Genomic DNA, 24,950 nt, shown 5'->3' with positions numbered 1-24,950 from the left:
AGGGAAAACAGCCCCAACCTTTTAAGCCTCTCGCTGTACCTCAAATCCACCAACCCTGGTAACATTCTTGTAACTCTTTTCTGAACCCTTTCAAGTTCCACAACATCATTAGCATATGGTTGCCCAAATCCAGTCTCATCATTGGAGTTGGGAGGTCATGTTGTGACTGTACAGGACATTGGTTAGGCCACTTTTGGAATATTGTGTACAGTTCTGATATCCCTGTTATAGAAAGGATTTTGTTAAACTTGGAAGGATTCAGAAAAGATTTACAAGGACGTTGCCAGGGTTGGAGCGTTTCAGCTATGGGGAGATGCTGAATAGGCTGGAGTTGTTTTCCCTGGAGTCTGAGGCTGAGGGGTTACTTTTATACAGGTTTATAAAATCATGAAGGGCATGGATAGAGTGAATAGGCAAAGTCTTTTCCCCAAGGTAAGAGTCCAAAACTAGAGGGGATAGGTTTAAGGTGAGATTGGAAAAATATAAAAGGCACTTAAACGGGCAACTTTTTCAAGCAGAGGGTGCAACTTATATGGGATGAGCTGCCAGAGGAAGTGGTGGAGGCTGGTGCAAATATAACATTTCAAAGGCATCTGGATGGATATATGAATAGGAAAATTCTAAACGGATATGGGCTAAATGCTGGCAAATCGAACTAGATTAATTTAGGATATCTGGTTGACATGGATGAATTGGACCAAACAGTCTGTTTCGTGCTGTACATCTCTCTGACTCTGTTTCCCTATGAGTCATGCTCTGATTTCTCCAGTTAGTTTGCTGTTCCCACCACAGCGTAGAACCAGCCTTAACAAAAGATTCCAGGTCACCTTCCCTGTCCTGCTTCAAGTCTGTTTTCAAAAGTCACCTCCTGCAACAGAAAATTCACACAAGAAGATTTGTCGCTGTATTATAAACTATGGGATTATAACACTTCAACAGATTTAGGGTGGTGGATGGTAAGGTGGGAGCAAGGGCTGGGGAAGCCTGTCAAAAATTTGATAAGATTGTGATCTTCTCCACAACTAGTGGGACAGCTGGGAGGTACAACCCTCACCTCATTTTGCTACAGCTGTGAATTGCAAGTTTATTAGTATTGAGACATTGACTTTTGCTGTAATATTCACATGACGTGTTGGATTTTTATTATTCTTTCTGTTTATGTATGTCCTTCCCTCCTCTTAGCCATTGCTGAAATATTCCTACTCATTTGAGTACATGTGACAATAAAGCTAACTCAGTTCAATTCCTCCAACAGTGAAAATGTGCTGGTTAGGTTGATCGACAATGCTAAATTTGCCGTAGTGTCAAGGGATGTGCAGGCGAGATGGATTAGCAGTGGGAAATGCAAGGTTACAGGTTTAGGGTAGGGATTCTGGTTTGGTTGGGATGCTCTTTGGAGGGTCAGTGTGGATTCAAGGGGAGGAATGGCCTGCTTCCGCACCGTAGATATTCTAGGGTTCTGTGCTTGTTCCTTTTGGGTATAGCACAGCTCTGATTTCTGTTTTATGCAGCATTTGCTGTTGCACTAATGGGAGCAAAACAAACTCACTAATCTTTTAATCTTTGGCATGTGACGCCCTCACATGAATAACTGGTTCATTAATCTACAAGGTAAGATGAAAACAAAACATCCAATAATGCCAGTGAAGGAATGGTTCACAAAGCAGTGGCATGGCAGTCTTTAGATGTTGATGGCCTGATTTAATTAATTTTGTTGAAGGTTATGCTTTAGAACAGTACAAGATGAATATTAAAGCATCTGCTCTGTTTTATAGACTTTGAAACCCTTCAGCGACTCAATCCTTTGCCTAAACAAATGAGAAACACTAACTGTGATAGCGGAATCGGTGACGGTCAGACTGTATCTGAAGAAAATCGTCATGGTGCTGGAGCCAAGGCAGAAATGGTCCAATTTTCAACCCTCAATGTTGTCAGTATCCAAGAAGAGAGGCACAGTACAAAAGACAGAAGTCTTCCTAAAGGTAATGTTAAGGATTTGAATAAAATGGATATATTTTAGTGGAGTTTGTCGTAATAACAATGTGAGGAGATGTCTATTCTGCTTGGTGCACCTACAGCTTGTCAAATGCACCTCCCTCCAGCTTCTCCCTTTATTCTTAACTCCTTCTTTTCCATTTTTATGGTCAATTCTTCCTGCCCACACTGCCTTACTTTTGGGTTATGGTTCCAAGAATGCCAGTGTACTTCTCTGTGATCAATCTTCAGTGAGGCAGAGTGGTTGCTAAACCATAGAGAGTAACTTTATCATTATGCATTGCCAATGAAAGTCTCATAGAGTCATACAGACATGGGAACAGGTCCAATCAGTCCACACTGACCATAATCCCAAACTAACCTAGTCCCACCTGCCTGCATTTGGCCCATATCCCTCCAAAACTTTTAAATGTTGTAACTGTACCTGCTTCCACCACTTCCTCTGGAAGTTCATTCTCCACATGAACCACTGTGTGTGCAAAAAGAAAAGGATGCCTCGCATGTCCTTTTTAAATCTTTTTCTCCTCTCACCTTAAAAATATGCCCCTATTCTTGAAATTTCCCATCCTGGGGAAAAGGATACGTGCCATTCACCTTTTCTGCACTCCTCCTGCAATGGTACACAACATGTTGGTGGCCATTCAAAAGTGACCAATGCACATTTATTGGAATGCATGTCATTGTCTTCATATTGCACATTTACGTACTTGGAGTAGCGCACCATTTAATGTGCTGACTAAATTCTGTTGATAAGCTGTGGATTTCCTTATCAAGTGGGTGCATAAAGTCATAGAACATTTACAGTGTTGAAAGGACCTATTGTGTCCATGCCAGCCAAAACAAAGGCTGCTCAGCTCAGTCACACTTTCTAGTTGGTCCATTGCCCTGTAAACTGGGGCTGTTTGAATACATAACCAAGCGTTTCCGATGTGCCATGAGAATTTCTTCCTTAATACACTTCAGGTGGTGACTGCAATACCCTAGCATTATCCAGGTGACACAAAATATCCTCTTTGTTCCTGTCGAATCCTTTTCATAATTCAGATAATTGATTATCTTGATTGTGCAGAAAAATACCTATTCTGGAATGTTAAACTAGTTTACAAGCTGATGCACTCATGTATTTTGTTTACGTGGCATTTACAGGGATATCGTCACAACAGGCTTTTTAAAAGGACAGTTATGAATGGCTGTGTTTGAAGTTTTTTTGTTACATAGCATTATTACACAGATATCATTAGTTCTGTGCAGACTGGATAAAATGTCACGAAAATGGGTTGCCATGCAGGTTGGTTTACAGGTTATGATGGACCATGCATGTGCTTTATCAAATTGTTGATGTGAATATTATAGCATTGAAAACTGGGGAGCGATCAAAAAATTGAATCCGTACAGTGTGGAACCAGGTCACTTGGCACATTGGTTACATACTGACCCCCTGAAGACCATCCCACCCAGACCTACCTTCTTACCCTCTCCCTGTAACCCTACATTTCCAATGGCTAGCCCACACATCTTTGGGCTGTGGGAGGAAACTGGAGCACCGAAGGGAAACCCATGCAACATGGGGAGAATGTGCAAACTCCGCACAGATTGTCACCGACGGCAGGAATCAAACCCTGGTGTTGTGACGCAGCAATGCTAACCACTGAGCCATCCACTCCTTTCAATAAAGTCCTTAATATAATCCTCTAAAAGTGTCAATGGGTTTTCTCGTAAGATCAAAAGTTTATTTTTTAATGGTATCAGTATCTGTAGAAGTGAGAATGTTTGGCTTGTGGTCATTCTTTTCACTCAGTTCCTTACTCCAATATATTAGTTGATGTGTTACACTCTAGACAAAAACTGATCGATATTGGAAATCCACAGAAAGTAAGACACATTCTCTGTAAGTTTCCTTTAGTGATGGATAGCCTTTTGATTGTTTTTGCACATTGGCAGTAGGTGGTAACGTGAAGGGGACAACTTGTGCTCAGCCTGCACAAGAAGTTCTATCCAGTTTAATGGGAATACAGCAAGTAATCCCAGACTGAAAGACAGTTTAAGATTCCAGTGTCAACCTTTCTTTGAACTGAAGGTACAAATAGATCAGACTGGAAACATGGTTTTTAGCAGTCAACGCATGAGTACTCCGAAAACAGTACTCAAAAAGCAACCTGTGTCAGACAGGAAAACCAGTAATAGAGAGAAATCTCTGGAGGAGGCAATTGGACAGGTAAGAAAGCTGATGGGGGAGTGTGGGGAGGGTCTAAGTCTTGACGGTGAGAGGAGAATTTGACCTCTGATGCAGACGATGAGATGCTTTAATTTGGTGTGTTGGAGGGAAGGCATGTGTTAGTGTGGTCCATTCACAGGAAAGGAAGAAAGGTTGAATCCAGCAAGAAGGTGGTGTTCCTATTGCTCTGGACCATGAATGATGTGATGAACAAAGCATTGTGACATGTAGATTGATTGGATACATCTGGAAAATGGAAGCATTGACGACATGCAACTGAAGGCAATAAGAAGTTACCCCTTTAATTTGAAACTGAGATGAGGGGACATTATTTCTCTCAAAGGATCGTGAATATGTGCAGTTCACTGCCCCAGAGTGCAGGGACATCTAGTAAATTTAAGGAGGTGATAGGCAGACTTTTAATTGGTAATGTGTTGAGGGGTTAAGGCAAGCAGGCAGGAAAGTGGAGTTAGGACTGAGATGAGATCACCATGATCGTATAAAATGACGGAGCAGTCTTGAGGGGCTGAATGGTCTCCACCTGCTCCTAGTTCTTATGTTCTTTACAGCTGAGGAAAACAACTTGCGAGCGAACAATCTACCTTGCGAGCGAACAACTCCTTGATCTGCTGTGTTTCCCAAGTCCAGTGTTCATCCTTAGTGGGTTTTGGTTACCTGGCCCTGCCCTGCCCCCATTTCAGTATCACACCCTTTGAGATGGGAATCACAGCCCCAGCAATGGAAGTCTCTAAGACTCACTTCAGATTCTTTTAAGTTTTATAAATAATTTTTTTTCATCATTAAGACTCCCCTCTCAGCAGATCATGGCTGGTTTACCTTGTGCTCCTCGTATATATATTGGCACAACATTTACAGATATTGGTCTGTCATATCAACACAAGGCCGAGGAAATTGGTACTCAATATTATTATTTGACAGGGGATGTGTTGTACCAGTTAGTGGAAAAAGCCGATGGACTGCACATTGACCATGTTCAATTATCTTGGGACAGGATTCAACCAATTGAAGATGATCCCAAGCTACCTTTCCAAATCTGGAACCTGGGGATATTCAGGCTGAACATTGCTCAGGCTATGAAACAGCTCGATAAAGTTTGAGCCCTGGTTTTCCAGGCAAGGGAGAAAGATGCAGGCCCTCAATATAGTAGGAGCAAAGGTCACAAGTTTAGTCCTAACAGACTGACTTTGAGGAAAGAAGTGAATAATTGGAACGCTTCTATCTTTTTAGATGGGGTGGGGTGGTGGGGAGGAGGGAGGCAAGGTAGCGAACCTCAATGAGTTATGTAAGATGTTAAGTTTAAAAAAAACACAACAGATAATTAGATGTGGTTGGGGGAAACTGTGAAATGTATGGTTAACAATTCAAAACGTATTTATCCAAAAACTGCTTAAACCCTGAAAGGGTTAACTGTGGTTATGTCTCTGCAATTACTGCAAAAGTATATCCGATGTTTTGGATTTAAATCATTTTATTTTCGGTCATTCACTAACTGCTTCAACCTCACTTTGCTGATCTTCATTGGTGTGTTCTTCTCATTCACCTCTTCAGTCTTCTTCATAATTTATTTTTATTTTATTCCTCTTTCAGATTCATCCCCTTCAAGGAAGAAGCTGTCTTCTAAACCAGGTGATTTTTCTGTCTTTGTGCTGATGGGTTGCAATTGCATGTTTAAGTTTGGAACACACTGCTGGCTGCCGTTTCTCTCAAAGAGAGAGCTTCACAGTGAGCTTTGAGGTTTGCTCAAGGGGTTTCTGCAGAGCGAATGAATGAGTTCAACACTTCACACATCATGAGACTTGTAGCATCTGTGGAGAGAAATCAGAATCAACATTTCAGATCCTCTGACTTCCTTCAGAACTTAAACAGAAATGAACAGAGTTCTGAAGAAGGAGGATATAGGCCAAAGGCAGATATGTGGAGTTAGGCCACAGACTATCGATTCTGGAACAGATTAGAGAGGCTGAATGGCCTACTCCAGCTCCTATGAGTTTGGGCTCCAGTAAGAATTCCTTGTTGGAATTTTCATACCCCACTATCAACTCAGAACTTTAACTCTGATTTCTCTCCACCGATGCTACCACTCCTAAGCTTTTCCAGCAATTTTTCTGAGTTTTTTTGGTTCTGATTTCCAGCATCTGCAGTTCTTTGGGTTTTTATTTTGCAAGGATCGGTCTCAGTTATTTGCAATTCCTGTCAGTTACCCAGATGAGGAGGCTGCATGCAATGTTTCCATATTTACTAAGACTTTTTTTAAAAATAAAGTGGGAAACTAAACTGTGGGAAGGATGTAGAGGCTAAAGAATAAGTGCCTATTAAGGATGGAGCATAATAAGTAGGAAGTCTGAAAGTCATAGGAAGAATAGAAAGGAAGATTACCTTTTTAGAGAGTGAGACGCTAGTGATTATTGGGATTTGAAGAAATCTGTGAGGTCTTTTGCATAAAGTTAAAGTGTAATAAAAGTTTGGTGTTGCAAGTGTTCGAATGCAATAGGGAACAAATCTTGCTTCAATTATACATAAAAGAAGGTAAAATTGCCACAGTCTTACCAGATCATAGGGCTGTGCACTCAGAGAAATGATTGGTGGTGGTTTAATCTGAGGGTCACCACACTTCGGGCAAGGGGAGAGGTTGAGAACGAGAGTCCTTCAAGGTAACCTCAGCTGGTACGCGAATTGAACCCATACTATTGGCGTTCCTCTGCATCGCAAACCAGCTGTCTAGCCAACTGAGCCAAACTGACCTCCTGTACAAGTACACAGGCTTTAATGGAATCAGATGTAGAGTACTGTTTTGGTATCCTTACCTAGAATGAGGTCATGCTTGATTTAGAGGAGATGCAAGAAAGGGCTGTCTTATAAGCAGAGACATAACCGATTTTGTTATGCATCTTGTGAGCGAGCGTCTTCTTTGCTTGATCTGGTAAGTGAAACCGTTTGAGGGAGTTTGATCATCCTTTGTCTTTACATTACAGCAGAGCCACCTGAGTTAGTGGATCCCCAGATGTACTTGGAGGTAAAGGCAGGACAAGAGGCAGAGCTGTACGTTGGGATTGTAGGAACTCCACCCATTGCTGCTATATGGCTGAAACAGAAAGATCAGGTATTAAAAATTAGATCCTTGTGGTACTGCTTACATCGGCATGCAGTCTAGTAGTTATTGTAGAATGTGGAGGAAGAAAACTGCATTTAGCTGCTCAAACCTTCTTTTTCCTTGAATCATATAGAATTTACTTTATTGTGGAATCTGTGCCAACTGCTGCTTATTCCTGCAATCACTCTCAACTCCAGTTAGCTGTAGATTATCACGGCCAATCAATTTAACAATCGATGTTTGGCAATCAACTTCATGTTCCTGATGGATTGAAAAGCACAAAATATCAAGTTTGCATTTATCTCTCTTTCTATCTCTCTTACTCTCTTTGACATGCACACACCCGCACCTGTACACACGCTCTCTGACATGCACAAACACACATTGTTTATATTCAAACAATTCTCCATGTCACAGGGAGAAGACACAAGATTTATATCAAGATAAAATGCTGAGAGAGGTGGTAGCCTCCTGCACTATAATGATTCTGTGATTCACATTCTTATACAATTTTCTCTCAACTGCTGCTATTTTTGGAATGATGGTATCAGTGCTTACTTAGACTGCTCTCTTGCTCATGAAAAGGATTTAAAAAAAAAGTATATTGTCTTTCTTCAGCACCACACTCCTTTGCTCTTCAAATCATTCCTTCTCTATGGACTAACAACTATAGAATTCCTCATCTGCTGTTTGTTCTTCTTTCTACAATTTTGGTAAGATTTAACTCCTGCTTCACCTATTTCTGCTTCAGTTAAAGATCTGTGTGGGTGTTGATGGTGGGGTATGCAAACTCCAACAAGGAATTTTTCCTGGAGCCCAATCTCATTGGAGCTGGAGTAGACCATTCAGCTTCTCTAACCTGTTCCACAATCTTCAGATCTTGAATCTGTGGCCTAACTCCTCATACCTGCCTTTGGCCCGTACCCTTAATTATTTGATTAGATTAGATTAGATTACTTAGTGTGGAAACAGGCCCTTCGGCCCAACAAATCCACACATTTGTTATGCAAAAGGTCATATCGAACTCAAATTTAAAATTAATAACTGACTCAGCATTGACAGCAGTTTGTGGAAGAGAATTTCAAACATCTACCAGTTTTTGTGTGCAGAAGTGCTTCAGAACATCACTCACAAATAGTCTGGCCCTAATTCTCCTGGTTCTAGAATACCCAAAGTTTATTTACCCTGTCTTTTCCTGTTAATATCTTTGAAGACTTCTATCCGATCACCTCCTAACCTTCTAAATTCTAGATATAACAGGCTGATGTTTGATTTAGATTAGGTTAGATTCCCTACAGCGTGGAAACAGGCCCTTCGGCCCAACAAGTCCACACCGACCCTCCGAAGATAACCCACCCAGACCCATTTCCCTCTGACTAATGCACCTAACACTATGGGCAATTGAGCGTGGCCAATTCACCTAACCTGCACATCTTTGGACTGTGGGAGGAAACCGGAGCGCTCGGAGGAAACCCACAGGGAGAATGTGCAAACTCCGCACAGACAGTCGCCCGAGGCTGGGATCGAACCTGGGACCCTGGTGCTGTGAGGCAGCAGTGCTAACCACTGAGCCACCGTGCCACCCCCGTGTTGTATAATCCCTCTTTATAATTTAATCCCGAAAGTCCAGTTGACTTTCTTGATTATTTTCTGCACCATTTGATGACATTTTAAAGTTCTAAGTACCTGCGCAACATTGAATTAGAATCCCTAGAGTGTGGAAGCAGTCCATTGTGTCCACACAGACTCCTCAAAGAGTATCCCACTCACCCAATCCCTACCCTATCCCCGTAACTCTGCATTTCCCATGGCTAATCCACCTAGCCTGCACATCCTTGGACACTTTGAGCAATTTAGTATGGCCAGTTCCCCTAACCTGCACAGCTTTGCCTGGGGGTGGAAACCAGAGCACCTGGAGGAAACCCCCACACAAACACTGACAGAACATGCAAACTCCACATTGACAGTCGTCCGTGGCTGGAATTGAACCCGGGTCCCTGGTGCTGTGAGGCAGTAGTGCTAACCACTGAGCCACAGTCTCATTAGATAAGTTCCAAGGTTTATCACCAGACATATATTCATACCCTTTGGCTGTTTTGTTGAAGATGTGTGTGTATTGTTGAAATGCTCTTTTAGGTTGCGTTACTTTTGTTATTTACCTTTTTAACTGGACTGTTTCACCATCTCCTCTCGTCCATTTATTTCAGATCTTGAATAGTTCTCGAACTTCTGTGGACACGACCGACACTGGGACCAAACTGGTGATAAAGGATGTGCAAATGAGTGATGCTGGCCATTACACACTGGTGGTGAAGGATCGAAATGGGAATGTGCAGCATCAGATCAGCCTGGCTGTTATAGGTAAGTGGAGTGCCAGACACTCTGCTGAGGAAGATAATACACTGAGATAAAGATTAAAAAGCAAGCAATGCACATGGAGACCTGGAGTCATTCAGCACGGAAACAGACCCTTTGGTCCAATGGGTCCATGCTGACCAAGTTTCTCAAACTAAACTAGTCCCACATGCTTGTGTTTGGCCCATATTACTCTAAACCTTTACTATTTTTTTTACAATGTTGTAACATCGACTACTTCCTGTGTCAGTTCATTCCACAGACAAACCACCCTCCGTCTGAAAAAACTGCCCCTCGGGTTCCTTTTAACTCTTTTTTCCTCTCATCTTAAAAATATGGCCCCTAGTTTTGAACTCTCTCTCCCTGAGGAAAAGACCTTTGCTATTCACCTTTATCTATGTGCCTCATGAATTTTATAAACCTATAGAAGGTCACCCCTCAACCTCCTGTGCTCTAGTGAAAAAAGTCCCAGCCTCTCTTTATAACACAAACCCTCCATACCTGACAACATCCGAGTAAATCATTTCTGAACCCTCTCCAATTTAATAATGTCCTTCCTAAAGCAGTGCAACCAGAACTGGACAGAGAATTCCAAAGGTGGCTTCACCAATGTCCTGTACAACCTTGACAAACAGACCCTTCGGTCCAACCAGTCTATGCTGACCATAATCCCAAATGAAACTAGTCCCACCTGCCTGCACTTCGCCCATATCCCTCCAAACATTTCTTATTCATGAACTCAATTCCTATACTAAATGACTCTGCCTGCTTGTTATTACCTAAGAATGGGACACATCTTGTTTTTGGTTAATTCACAGTTTGGTTGTACATATATCTGATATAACTGCAGCTTGATTGGGGCAAATGTGGATTGAACAATTGAAAGATAACTGAACACACAAATTGTAATGGATAGTGGAACAAACGCCAAATCCTGTTTAAAAGCCAGTGTACCGCTTTCCTCAGACAGACCAGAGCCTCCGTCTGGAAGACCATGTGTTTCAGAGATGTGTAGGAGCTCTCTCACGCTATCCTGGTCTGGTCCATGTTATGATGGTGGGAGTGCTATCAAGTTCTATATCATTGAGGTGAAGGAAGCTGGAGAGTCGGAGTGGAGAAGGTTGACTGACTTGTGTAGTAGCACCTCCTATCAAGTGAACAGTCTGAAGCCAGGCAGAGAGTACCGTTTCCGTATATACGCAGTGAACTCTTGTGGCATCAGTGAAGTAGGGGAGGAATCTAATCCTGTCAAGCTAACTGACGTCGAAGGTAAGAATTTAAGTCCAAAGATATTTGTTTCACTGACTGGACTGAATTGTTAAAATATTTAATTAAATATGTATTTAAATCAAAATTTAACTCTTAATTTAACTCTTGAGCACTTTCCAAATAGGTGAGAATCGGAACAGAATTGAGGTGTGGAAATTACATAGAGTCATCCCTCACGGAAACAGATCCTTTGTCCAACAAGTCCATGCCGACCATAATCCCAAACAAAGCTAGTCCCACCTGCTTGCACTTGGCCCATATTCCTCCAAACACTTATTATTCATGAACTTATCCAAATGTCTTTTAAATGTTGCAATTGTACCTGCCTCCACCACTTCCTGTGGAAGTTCATTCCAAACACGAGCCACTCTGTATTAAAAAAGCTGTCCCTCATGTCTCTTTTAAATCTTTTTCCTCTTACCTTAAAAGTATGCCCCCTAGTCTTGAAATCCTCCATCCGAGGGAAAAGACACCTGCCATTCACCTTATCTAAAGCATTCGTCATTTTATAAGCCCCTGTAAGATCATGTCTCAACCTCCTGTGCCCTAGTGAAAATGTCCCAGCCTATCCAACCCTCCTTGTAACTCAAACCCTCTATTCCTGACCACAGCTTGGTAAATCTCTTCTGAATCCTCTTCAGTTTAATAATATCCGTCTTACAACATGGTGACCAGAAATCCACACAGTACTCCAGGAGAGGCCTCACCAACATCCTGTACAAGCTCAATATAACACCCCAACTCCTTTACTCAAATGAGTTCACACACTATGACAGTGTAGAAGCAGGCCATTCAGCCCATTCTGCCTGCAGCAGCTCGATTATCAAGTGCTAGTCTCCTACCTTTGTCCCATACCGCTGGACACCATTATTATCCAAATAACCATCCAATGCCCATCCAATATGCATGACTTTTATTCATGACCAGAATCCAAGATGTGGAAATCTTTTAACTCAGGGAAGCCATCATACTGCATTTAGCACACTGTACTGGCTGGCCAGGAAATCCTCCTGATCATGCTTCCTGTTATGAGTTTACTGGAACGATTTGCTGATGGGTGATCAGTTTGTTTGGCCAGGTAATGAACACATCTTGGGGTCACCAAGGGGGAGTTGATGGCTCAGTAACATCATTGTTGGACTGTTAATTCAACAAATAAAGTAATGCTCTGGCTACGTGGGTTCAAATTCTGGTATGGCAGATGGTGAAGTTTGGTGGTATGTGCCTCCGTGGTTAGCACTGCTGTCTCTCAGTGCCAGGGACACCGGTTCGGTTCCAGCCACACTGTCTCTGTGGAGGTTTCACATTCTCCCCGTGTCTGTGTGGGTTTCTGCCCACAGCCCAAATATGTGCAAGTTAGGTGGATTGGCCATGGGAAATGCAGGGTTTCGGGGATAGGGAGGGGGTTGGGTCTGGGTGGGATGCTCTTCGGTGGGTCAATGGTGGCCGAATGGCCTGCTTCCACTCTTTAGAGATTCTATGATTTTAAAAAAAGTCGTGGAGTGGCGCAGAAGCCCAGAGTTTCAGTCTCCGAGCAAGGGATGCTACCATAGCATCACCAATCCTCCCTATTTGTTTTATACTCAGTGACTGAGGGATGCATCAAGATTGAATTTTGGTTATTGTACTGTGTCACCCATTTGACGAGATATTCATGAATCTAACATGTACCAGTAATGGAGCTGACTGGGAATTGCTACATCCAGAAAACTAGGAATGTGCTTCCTCAATGAAGCCATTGCAAATGGTCAGACATTTGCACATTGTGTTTTTGTTAGTAGCCCTGTTATCCCAGTCTCCGTATGCCCTCATCCTCTATAACAGCTAGGAGCAGGTACATCTGAGATACTTGGTGTTGGTCAATAAATGCAGGAAGGCTGCTTTCCATCCCTCTGTTATTCCCACTGTTCTTCTTTTGATGAAACTGGGCAGATGGAGTCCCACGAGCACTATTAGTGCTGCAAGTGTATTGAGAATAAACGTCCAAATTATTGATGTAAACGACAACTGACTTGGGGAAATGGTTCACAAACAGAACTTTGAATGATCTTCAGTCCTTTTTTTAAACATGTTGGCAAATACTGCTCAGTATCTAGTTACAACTTCCAATTTGTTGAAGACAATACAGCTACAGAATGAAGCAAAATGACTTCTTGGCTTCTGTCTTCCCCTACCTGCCTCAAGGTCTGAGTCTATCTCAATACAGCATTGTGTAATTGTCAGCCAAGAATATTGTAGAGAATCTAATCTAAAAGAAAATCGCCTTGGAGGGCACACAAATTAAATTCTGGGTTACAGTATTCGGCTTATCCTTTCGTAGATTGAATGAGACAATTCTGAGCCATACCCTAAGTAAACCAATGAGAGCAACAGCAGGAGAAGCTTTGGATGTGTAAAGGTTGAAGACCATATTGCTCCTACAAGGTCCTCTTCCCAAGCCAGCATTGCGTGTAGGACAGTACAGGTTGTTACAAGTTGTTGTCACCTTGCTATTATTTCAAAGCCTTTTTTGTCTCATTTTGAAGAGAAAGAAGAAGAAAAAGAGGAGTTAGGGTCTCATGTGACAATAAATGCATCTCAGAAGCTGACTGATTTCTACATACAGCAGGAATGCCTTGGAGTGTAAGTATCTACACTGCCAGTCCATGAATATCTTGCTTTTTGTTCTTAATGTGGCTGGTGACATTTTAGTCGAGTGCTTTATACATTGTACCTTTTCCTGCCTGGAATACCTGGGACTGAGCCATTTACATCTTTTAGAATGTTCTAGGTTCTAGTTTGGTCTTGGAATAGGTGCGCGGGTGTGTGGATGTGTATGTATGTTTGTGTATAAGTGTCTGTCTGTGAACCTGAAAGCGTGGGCAGATATATATTTTTATATGAAGCATACAACAGTGATAAAACATTATGAAGCAGTTAAGTTTAAAAAAAAATCACTTAACCAAATATTGTATTTTCCAAGTGTTTACCTTGCTTCCAGCGTCTCAAACTGAGATATCCACACGACTCCACAAAGAAGAAGAAGGCTAAGAGGGGAGTTGATAGAGACACACAAGATGATCAGAGGGTTAGATAGAGTAGATAGTGAAAGTCTTTTTCCTAGGATGATGACGTTAGCGTGTACGAGGGGGCATAAGTACAAATTGAGGAGTGATAGATTTAAGACAGATGTCAGAGGCAGGTTCTTTACACAGGGAGTGGTAAGGGCGTGGAATGCCCTAGTTGAAACTTTATTGCTGGAACAGCACAGCAGGTCAGGCAGCATCCAGGGAACAGGAGATTCGACGTTTCGGGCACAGGCCCTTCTTCAGGAATGAGAGGCAGAGAGCTTCTTCAAGGAAGGCATCCTTGTAAGAGGATTCGCAGTAGGTTGAAATCTTCGAGGAGAAAGTGAGGTCTGCAGATGCTGGAGATCAAAGTTGAAACTTTATTGCTGGAACAGCACAGCAGGTCAAGCAGCATCCAGGGAACAGGAGATTCGACGTTTCGGGCACAGGCCAAAGAATCCTGAAGAAGGGCCTGTGCCCGAAACGTCGAATCTTCTGTTCCCTGGATGCTGCCTGACCTGCTGTGCTGTTCCAGCAATAAAGTTTCAACCATATCCACACAATATACCTCACGGAAGTTTTTCACTGAAGCACCTTTTTTTAAATGATTTCCACCTTGATTGATATTGGTAGAGGAAGATGCTAACATTTCACTGCAGTTTTCCTAAATGCCACAATGAGGGTTTTCAGAGGCTAACTGTACCGAGATGTGATCTCACCTGCTGACTTTCTCCAGTAATTTCTGTTTTTATTTCAGGTTTGTGGCACGGTGGTTAGCACTGTTGCCTCACAGCACCACCGTCCCAGGTTCAATTCCAGACTTGGGCGACTGTGTGGAGTTTGCACATTCTCCCCGTGTCTGCGTGGGTTTCCTCCGGGTGCTCCAGTTTCCTCCCACAGTCCAAAGATATGCAGGTTAGATGAATTGGCCATGCTAAATTGCCTGTAGTGTTAGGTGCATTAGTCAGGGGTAAATGTAGGGGAATAGGTCTGGGTGGGTTGCTCTTCGGAGGGTCGGTGTGGGGCCGAAGGACCTGTGTTCACACTGTAGGGAATCTTATTTTATCTTCCAGCCACTGCAGTTCTTTTTTTTTTAGCGTTTACCTTGGAGATGCTTGGGTAATCTCAAATCACCTCACCATCACAAAAGGAGGAGCTGGAGTCGTGGGGGGAGGGCAGGTAGAGAGATAGAGGGAGAGATGAAGCGAGAGAGAGTGTGATAGTGGTGCAGATTGATGGTGGGAGAGAACAAGGGAAAGAGAGATGATGAGAGAGAGAGTGTAATAGCGGTATAGACTGAGGGAGGGAGAGAGAGAAAGCAAGATAGAGAGAGGGATGATGTGAGTGTGTGTCCTGGAGATATAGACTGATGGAGGGAGAGGCCAACAGAGACAGATGGTGCAGAGAAAGAAATTGAGTGGCTTTGTAACCTCGGGCTGTGTTTTCCAATATTACAAAGTCACTGCGGTAGATGAACTGATATGAAACTTTATTGCTGGAACAGCACAGCAGGTCAGGCAGCATCCAGGGAACGGGAGATTCGATGTTTCGGGCACAGGCCCTTCTTCAGGAATCGCCCGAAACGTCGAATCTCCTGTTCCCTGGATGCTGCCTGACCTGCTGTGCTGTTCCAGCAATAAAGTTTCAACTTTGATCTCCAGCATCTGCAGACCTCACTTTCTCCTAGATGAACTGATGCATTACTAATTATCTGCAGCACCCCATGGTTGAGTTGGTTTAAAAGCCTGCACAGACATGATGAGCTAAATGACCTTTTCCTGTGCAGTAACTTATCAATGATTCTTAATCTTTGATTTCTGGACAACTACTATCTCAGGATTCAAGATTTCCAAACTGCAGAGAGGATTTTTCCAAGTTGAATACAATATTAAAGATATGATGTTATTTAACTGAATGTTTCAGAAAACTTGTCTCTCGTTACAATGTCTCATTTGTTGATGGCAGGGTTTGTTTGGGGTGGAGTGATTGAAGAATGACCAGTAATTATGGCAATATGGTGGTTTGAGTGGTCTGTTGGAAAAAAGAAATAAATTGCATTAATATTGCACCTTTTTGCAGCTTCTGGATGTCCCAAAGGGCATCACAGCCAATTTAGTACATTGTTGAAGTGCAAAAACATGACAGCCAATTTATGTGCAGCAAGTTCCCACACAATGATACTGGCCAAATTTATTTTAATGTCATTAAGGTAGAAGATGTCATCAATATGTCTCTTAATGATATGCTTCACACTGACTATGAGACGTAACACAATGGATAAACGTTGACTAGGAGAGAGAGGAGATATTCCCTGGTTTTCTTCAGAATTGTTTTTTTTACATATGCCTGAAGAGGGCAGGCAGAGTGAACACTTCCTTTGTGCGGCTGTGAAATATCAGCTGAGCCGGACTCCAATTTGCAACATTCCTGACTCCAGCAAGACCGTGTATGAAGACGGAGTAAGTTGCTGCATGATATAGGACTCGCAAATATTTTTATTTGCTCATTTTATATTTTTCTGCAAGGAAATCCAGTGAAGTAAATTTGTCCGTCTCCACTCACTAATCAGAAAGTAAAAATACATAGTAGCCACTTTGTGTGAAAAGTGCACTCTCATGTATGTCGTTTAGAATTATGTGTCAAATTTGAAAATTGCCTTTGGGTCATCCACAGGAAATGCCTCCAAACGTACTGGAAAGCTGCTCGGTCTCTGTTGCTTTAAGATCCAAGGCAAAGGATCCAAATCCTCCTGAGAGACTTGTTGTATTCTCACATTCCACATAGTCATAGAGATATACAGCACGGAAACCGACCCTTCAGTCCAACTCACCCATGCCGACTAGATCTCCTAAATTAATCTAGTCTCATTTTCCAGCACTTGGCCCATATCCCTCTACACCCTTCCTGTTCATATACCCATCCAGATGCCTTTTAAATATTGTCATTGTACCAGCCTCCATCACCACCTCTAGCAGCTCATTCCATACATGCACCACCCTCTGCATGAAAAAGTTGCCCCTTAGGTCCCTTTTTAAATCTTTCCCCTCTTACCCTCAACCTACCTCCTCTAGTTCTGGACTCCCCTATCCATCAAAGAACACCTTCAGCAAACTGATTTGTTTCTCTGTCTGTCAAGTTGATTTGATCATCAACATCAGAAAAAAAACCAACATCAGAAAAAAACAAACGTCATGGTCCAGGACATTGCCATTACTGCCATTTATTAACATAGGTGTTGGAGATTGCTGATAACCTTTCATATCTAGCCTTTCCATTCACCAGCTTTCCATGTCACTTGGTGCTAAAAGCACACATACATCGCAAAAACCACAGTTATTCTGCTGAGACTGAGTAGGATTTTGAATCTGACTCAATACCATAAGACCATAAGACATAAGAGTGGAAATAAGGTCATTCGGCCCATCGAGTCCACTCCGCCATTCAATCATGGCTGATGGGCATTTCAACTCCACTTACCCACATTCTCCCCGTAGCCCTTAATTCCTTGTGACATCAAGAATTTATCAATCTCTGCCTTGAAGACATTTAGCATCCCGGCCTCCACTGCACTCCGCGGCAATGAATTCCACAGGCCCACCACTCTCTGGCTGAAGAAATGTCTCCGCATTTCTGTTCTGAATTTACCCCCTCTAATTCTAAGGCTGTGTCCACGGGTCCTAGTCTCCTCACCTAACGGAAACAATTTCCTAGCGTCCACCCTTTCCAAGCCATGTACCAAGCTTCCTTCCTCAGCACCCTCCTCTATAGAAGTGAGACCTGGACAAAATATATAAGCAAAGTTAAGAGGCTGAACTGTTTTCATCTTCTGTTGTGTTGACATACCCTCAGCATTTCCCGTCAAGGCAAGGTGACAACTCCGAGGTCTTGGAGTATGCTCATCCCTCCGGCAAGTGTAGGCTTTTTTTCCCCCAAGAGTGCAAATGTCAATTACAAGAGAGCATAAGTTCAAGGTGAGAGGGGGAATATTTAAGGGAGAAGTGCAGGGAAGATTTTTCACCCAGAGGGTGGTAGGTGCATGGAGTGGACTGGCAGGTGGAGGTGGTGGAAACAGACATGCTGCCAACATTTAAAGTGTATCTTGATAGATACATGAATGAGAGATGAACAGAGAGAGATAGAATCTGCGTGTGGACAATAAGTAGTGGGCCTAAATAACAATTAATAATTAGCACAGACTTGGTGGGCCAAAGGGCCTGTTCCTGTGCTGTATTGAATTGCATTGTATTGCAATTTTAATGTATATTCATTGTTGAGGCACGATGGCTCAGTGGTTAGCACTGCTACCTCACAGCGCCAGAGACCTGGGTTCAAATCCTGCCTGGGGTGACTGTCTGTGTGGAGTTTACACATTCTCCCTGTGTCAGCATGGGTTTCCTCCGGGTGCTCCGGTTTCCTCCCACAGTCCAAAGATGTGCGGATCAGGTGAATTGGTCATACTAAATTGCCCATAGTGTTAGGGGAATGGGTCTGGGTGGGTTGCTCTTCGGAGGGTCGGTGTGGACTTGTTGGGCCGAAGGGCCTGTTTCCACACTAAGTAATCTAATCGTGCCTGTGCTGTCTTGTTCATGCTTGTTGATGGGTGACACAAAGACCTTCATTATGGTGACCTGACCTTCTTGGTGTCCATGCATCCACTACAAGGGCACCTACAAGCAAATATTAAGACAATGGCGCTGACAACTGGGAGACATTAGCCAAGAAGCTTTGAAGGTTAAATGCAAAATACTTTGGATGCTAGAAATCTGAAAGAGACACAAAGAATGCTTGAGAAATTCAGCAGATTGGGTGTCATCTGTGGAGAGAAAGGAAGTTAATATACTGGACTCACAATGTTAAACTTTTGGAGTCTGACTGGGAGGGCATTGGAGGAGAGCAGAAACAACACAACTCAATGAGTGGTAAAGAGAGCCGAGAGAAACTCAAAGTCATCAAATGGTGCCCACTGTCTCTCTCTGCAGAAAATGTGTCTGTCAAACCAAGTGGGGCTGCTGAGCCACAGCAGACAATGTCTAACAGAGTTAATTAGCAGAGTGTAAATTGTCATCTCCCCAAAGAGAGGGTCACCTAGTTATCTTTGCAGGAGTTAGTCATTTGCTGTTCATCAAGAGCTATTATTTGGGCTGCCTTTTCCATCTGGGAAGTCTGTGTCACTGAGTTGGACCAATCCAATTCCTAATAAAAAAAACCAGCAAGTGGATGGTGTGGAGGATGAAAAATCTTTTGACAAAGGTTGGGAAGATCTCCGAAACCATGGTATTTGGGCAAGTATCCAATTTGGGCAAGTATCCAATTTGGGCAAGCAGCATGGGCGTCCAGTGGAATCCATCATGGGAAAGGTTGCCAGCTGTCAAGGAGCATTGATGACTGGGCGATATTTGAATAGGTAAATCTAAGCCACCTCAAATCATCATCAATTTCTACTAGAATCATGTCTGTAAATGCACAATATTGGTTTTGAGATCAGATTGATTTGCTATTACTAGTTCCTTTCAACCAGTCTCTAACCAAGCTATTCTCGATCATATTTCAGAGGGACGTTTGGAAAAGTTTACAAACTGCTGCAAAAATCTACAGGAAAGACTCGAGCAGGCAAGTTTTACAAAGCTCGTACGATGAAAGATAAGAAGAGTGCACGCAATGAGATTGAGATTATGAATTGTCTGCACCACCCAAAACTGGTTCAGTGCCTGGATGCATTTGAGAGTCGGACTGAGATTGTCATGGTAATGGAATAGTAAGTATAGTCTCGTGCAAGTCTACGGGGAGGCTCACAACCATAGCAAAAGAATGAATATAGCTGCAGTAAACCTTGTTCAAATAGAAACATCTTTGGAGGTGGCCAGATTTTGTACTGGATTACAAATCAGTTGCTTTCCGAGTGACTCTAATAGCAGCAGCTCTGGCTCGTGTGAGCAGCAGTAAATCCATTCATTCCTCAAACCTGCTCCACCATTCAACATGATCATGTCTCACTTGTCCCTTCACTCCGTTTGATCCCATATGCCTCAATTCTCTTACTCAATTAAAAAAAGCTAGCAGAATCAGTCTTGAAATTTTGAATTGACTGAACATCAGTAGTTTTTTTTGTGCAATTACATTTCTGCTACCCTACAGTAGGAACAAAAAAATGCTTCCTGTTTTTATTGTATCACTAATGGAACCTCTGAGGGAGTGATTATTGCTCTGTGCATAACTATCCAATTTGATTGGAAGTGTTGTTAATTCCTGCTGTGTTGTTGCATCCCGTTGCAAGGACAAAGTCACAGCATTGTAATGTGATTTTCTTTTTAAAAAGTGCTTGGAAGGTTTTCTTGAAAATACATTAGACTCCTAACAGTCGAGAGAGTTTTAATGTAAAATCCAAACATGTCAGGATTTCTTAAAAACTCTGTCAGCCTAAGTCTTGGAGTGGGATTTAAAAGATGAAGTTTGAATTCTGAGTTAACTGCTACCACTGAGCCAAGACAGATATAGATGAAGTAAGGTGTGCCCACGCCATGATGTCCAGGCTCGGTCCTGACTAGAAGTTCAAATGGATTTTCTAGCAACAATTTTGAGAGCAAAGTTAATTCGTGCAAAAGCAGTTGAACAACTTAGACTTTAAGTCGGAGACTTATTGTATTTAGTATTTTTGTGTGCACATCTTACGATTTAGTTATTGCTCTTTCTGATACGACTATTATCTTGTACAGTATTTCTGGAGGTGAGCTCTTTGAGCGTATTGTGGATGAAGATTTTGAGCTAACAGAGCCAACCTGTGTTGTGTATGTTCGCCAAATCCTGGCTGGTTTGCAGTTCATGCACCAACAGAGCATTGTACACCTGGACCTGAAGCCAGAGAATATTGTGTGCGTTGACAAGAATGGTACACTTATTAAAATAATTGACTTCGGATTAGCACGAAAACTTGGTGAGTGAAGCAACACTTTTTTTATTCAACCATTTCGTGCTGACCTCTTCCTCTAAAGTTCTTTAATCTTGAGGAATAAGAATGGGTTGCACACGTAAATGGTGTGGGCCGAGAACTGGGACTACAATGTCACAGTCTTAATTCTCTAACTCTGGCTTACCACATATACAGCGGTTCATTGGCTGCTCCCCAGTGATTACTATGGTGGCTTTCTGGCTCTAAGGCAATCATTTATGATTCTGTAATTTCTCAATTTATATTCTCCAGAGATATTATAGCGGTGAATTTAGAGTCACGTTTAACAACAGGATTGAGTTTGTTTGCTAAATCACTGGGAATGCAGTGCATTCAATCTTGCGCAACAGCCAGAGAAGACTGTTCAATTCCTGTTTCTGCTTGGTTGATCTTGTTTTTCGGGGATGGGGGGGGTGGTGGTGGTGGTATTATCACACTTACCCAATATGTGCAATTGACAATTTGTAGCATTTTGCTGATGGTTTATTGAGTGTGCTAAGAAGGAACACTTTAGGTATGATATATTAGTGAATTCAACAACAAATATATGACTGTGACAGTTGGAGATGGTTCACTGACAGAGGGCAGTTGGTACGGAAAGTGTCAGTCTCATTTAAAGGTGTGAAGGTTGCATCCTGTTCTCCAGTCAAGGTGTTAGGGAACTCTGCCCTAGGTCTTCACTCCTTCTAGTCCATCTTCTATCAGGAGAAGACAGCTGCCCGATGAGGACCCCCCTCTGTCCCTGAACACTGGTTGATTATCTCCTATATCTAGGGGCTGGTAACTGATTTTGTGTCAACCATGTGTCTGAATTCTTTTGGCCAGTGACCATGGAGTGCTACTCTTGATGCTGGATGACCAATGTCCCCCTCGCCTGCCTCCTGTTGAAAGTTAGTTTTCATTCCTTATGAGATCAAAGCTTTCTTATCCCCAACACCACATTCGTAATAGTGTAATGTTCTATTCGATAAATCGTTTGTACAAGGCTATTTTACTACTGTAACACATTCATGAGGTGTCACACTACACATTGCAATACCAAAAGAACTCAGATTTTAAAAAAGGCCCCCAATTTCCTATAACATCACAAGTTGTAGCATGATTTCCCTTAGCTACTGAAGTGCAACTGGTGTCAGAATCTGTGTCAGAGCGAACACACATTCACGATGATTGGAGTCTGTTCTTCATTGGGCTTTTATCAAACGGTTTTTTTTAAAACCAGATCTAATGGAGTGGATCAGGATGCTTGTGATCATCTTGATTACCAGCTCAGTGAACGATCAGGTCAGGAATGATTCAAACCATGCTCCAATTAATGAAGTGAAGGCATTTCATGGCTCACTGTTGGGTATTCATTTTGCCCATATGGAGGGACAAGGTGCAAATTCTGTTGTAAGCTAACATGTTCCATCACCTAGTCAATGTTGGCATATGTTGGGAGAATGCACTGTCAGCATTGATATCTCTGACCCATTTTTCATCTTCAGCCACATAAAACAGCCTCATAGTTTACCATCCAGTCATGCCTGAAGACACACAAGCCTAATGGCTTCCAACTTGTGGTTGTAGAGAAGCGAACTAATTGAAACTTAACACTACGCCTGACTTTTGCCATCAGATCTATGCTGATTCAATACTCTCCTCCTTGTTTTGCATAACAGGTTCTTCAAGATTCAATACCTCTTGCCTGTTTCACCACAGTGTTGTGTGCTGCAAGTTACTGGAAATGGCACAATGCGTTTGAGTGTGAAGCAATAATTGTTATTACCTTGGCTTGTATTTTCCTGAATAGGAGGGATTGAGATGTGATCTGATCAAGCAGTTTAAGCTTTTAAAAGTATTTTTTAAAGTAAATACAGGGAAAGTATTACCTCCACAGGGATTGATCCTTCAGGAATGAAATCAAGAAGCACTTTACTACTGAAAATATAGTGATCTACAATGGCCTCTCCCAAAAGGATTGTGGATTTTAGATTAATATTAGGTGAAGTATTAAGGGATATTGGATTATCTAATATAAGGAGTGTGATTTACATATGTTTTAACATATTTTAAAGCTTGGATTTTGAGCTAGTGGTATGTGAGTTTAGTCTGTGCTAGAAGTTTTCTTAGTTTATTGATATCTTTGGATATGGAGGTGCCAGTGTTGGACTGGGGTGGCCAAAATTAAAACTCTCTCAACACCAGGTTATAGTCCAACAGGTTTATTTGGAAGTACAAGCTTTTAGAGCACTGCTCCTTCGTCAGGTAGTTAGAGTATTTCTGGAGCCATGATTATTTTTAAACCAGTATGAGAGAAGAGGGTCCCTGGGTGATAATGAGGATTTGCTTGCATCAGGAGAGATTTACAAGTAGACAGAATAAGAACTGAGGAGCACTAGCTTGCTACCTATTTAGAAGGATCTGGATTTTTTTTTTGCTTAAGAGGGATGGAGAATCCGTAACTTGGAAAGCTTTTGCTGTATTTTTTTTCAGTTCCCAGAATTCTTGGTGGAAGTGAAGATGTTGAAAATAGCTTCTCCTGAAGAAAAGAGGGAATTTAGAATTGATGTGAAATAGGTTGCCTCAGTGTAAGAATTTTAGTTTGGAAGTTCCAGACCAGAACTGCTTAGTTAGAATACTGAAGAGGTTATTCAGAGTTGAGAAAATCTAAGCTCAGTTGTGTGATTAGTCAAGGAAGAGGCTACCAAGCCTAGGAAGAGCAGGAATTGAAATAAACAGTTATGGTAAATCTCTGAACTCTCTGAATGATGCTGCCATTTTTGGATTTATTTTTCCTGTTTTTTGAAATGTTTCAAGTTTTGTAAATTTATCTATTTTAGCTTTTTTGGTATTAAACTTCTGTTTTATTCAAAATAAAATCTACAGCATTGTGTGTATGTCTTTCAGTGAACTTTTAAAAATGATCTATTGTGTCACATTTTAGTTTGGGATCTAATTTGCCCAGTTATATCAGCAGCTGGGATCTCAATGATTTGAGAGATCAGGAGTAAGGGATTGAACACCTGATCCTGATCCTGTCAGAACATTGTGCAAAAAATAAATTGCTGACATAAAGCCTGTCTGACCAGTTCCATTTCCAGCACGACTACAAATGAGCAGGCTAATTGAGACCTGTCTTGATTTACCAAGAGTAATCTGGAGAGATTAGCATTAACAGTTCCCATCATCTCACTACATAACTCTGTACCATTTTGATGTTAATGAGGCCACTGGATTCACCAGACTCCCCTGCCATTCCCCATTCGCATCGGCATTTGTGCATTCTTCATTGAATAACAAAAATTATCATTGAACCTTTTGCTCAAATAAGTAAGCATTCCTTGCATAACATATCCTGGAGTGAGCTAAACTGGGTGAGTTTGTACATTCCTAGTTGATGATGAAGGTGGTAAAGCAGGTTTTTAAGAAAAGAATTTGAGAGATTCTGTTGATTGGTAACTGTGCATTGAGAAGCGTTGAGACTGCTTAATAGCCAAATCCATTGCAGTATCCAGCAGTATTGAGAATAGGAATAAGGCACAGGAGTATGTGGAAGTGTTTTTTGATCAGGCTGCTGCTGCTGTGTTACTGGAGTAACTCTCCAGCAGTTACTGGAGTCCTATGTATGTATGATGCTGTATGCCCATGTTAGTTATGGCACAAGTAAAACAGCATGAGGATTTCATAATGAAGCACACCCAGATCAGCAGTTTCTGATCTTTGCCAAGCCATTAGGCTGGGCCTGAGCTGGACTTGCTCAGGCAGGCCTGTCTTGTTTATTTTAAAGGCTGAGCATTTCCAAATAAAATGGGCAGACTGTTCAAAGTAGGTGACAAACTGTTGGAAAACCACAGAGTCCATTTTAAAACCAGGTGAATGGCCTCCTATTCGATGAACTCATCTGGGCAACTGTGCCTGGATTGGATCGAAGGCCTGAACAATGAGGTTTGTATACACACCATTGGGATACAGTATGTATCTCACTTGAGTTCAAAGTTTCCTGATCTTTTGCTCTGGATTTTGTTAATA

General features: G+C 42.1%; 1 protein-coding gene across 3 annotated transcripts in view; it reads left to right on the top strand.

The window, feature by feature from the left end:
* Positions 1 to 24,950, top strand: part of LOC122540007 (myosin light chain kinase, smooth muscle-like) — a 93,622-nt gene that overhangs the window by 38,348 nt on the left and 30,324 nt on the right. For 2 of the 3 annotated variants that reach the window (XM_043675291.1, XM_043675293.1), the window contains exons 4-11: positions 1,776 to 1,982; positions 5,819 to 5,857; positions 7,204 to 7,331; positions 9,530 to 9,683; positions 10,644 to 10,946; positions 13,472 to 13,568; positions 19,545 to 19,748; positions 20,707 to 20,924. In XM_043675291.1, the coding sequence (XP_043531226.1) occupies positions 1,776 to 1,982; positions 5,819 to 5,857; positions 7,204 to 7,331; positions 9,530 to 9,683; positions 10,644 to 10,946; positions 13,472 to 13,568; positions 19,545 to 19,748; positions 20,707 to 20,924 (1,350 nt within the window). The remainder of the gene's footprint in view (positions 1 to 1,775; positions 1,983 to 5,818; positions 5,858 to 7,203; positions 7,332 to 9,529; positions 9,684 to 10,643; positions 10,947 to 13,471; positions 13,569 to 19,544; positions 19,749 to 20,706; positions 20,925 to 24,950) is intronic. The other variant, XM_043675292.1, reaches the window with a different exon arrangement.

This window comes from Chiloscyllium plagiosum, chromosome 33, assembly GCF_004010195.1.
Source record: "Chiloscyllium plagiosum isolate BGI_BamShark_2017 chromosome 33, ASM401019v2, whole genome shotgun sequence".
Classification (NCBI taxonomy): Eukaryota; Metazoa; Chordata; class Chondrichthyes; order Orectolobiformes; family Hemiscylliidae; genus Chiloscyllium; species Chiloscyllium plagiosum.
This window is presented reverse-complemented; position numbering and strand designations above follow the sequence as displayed.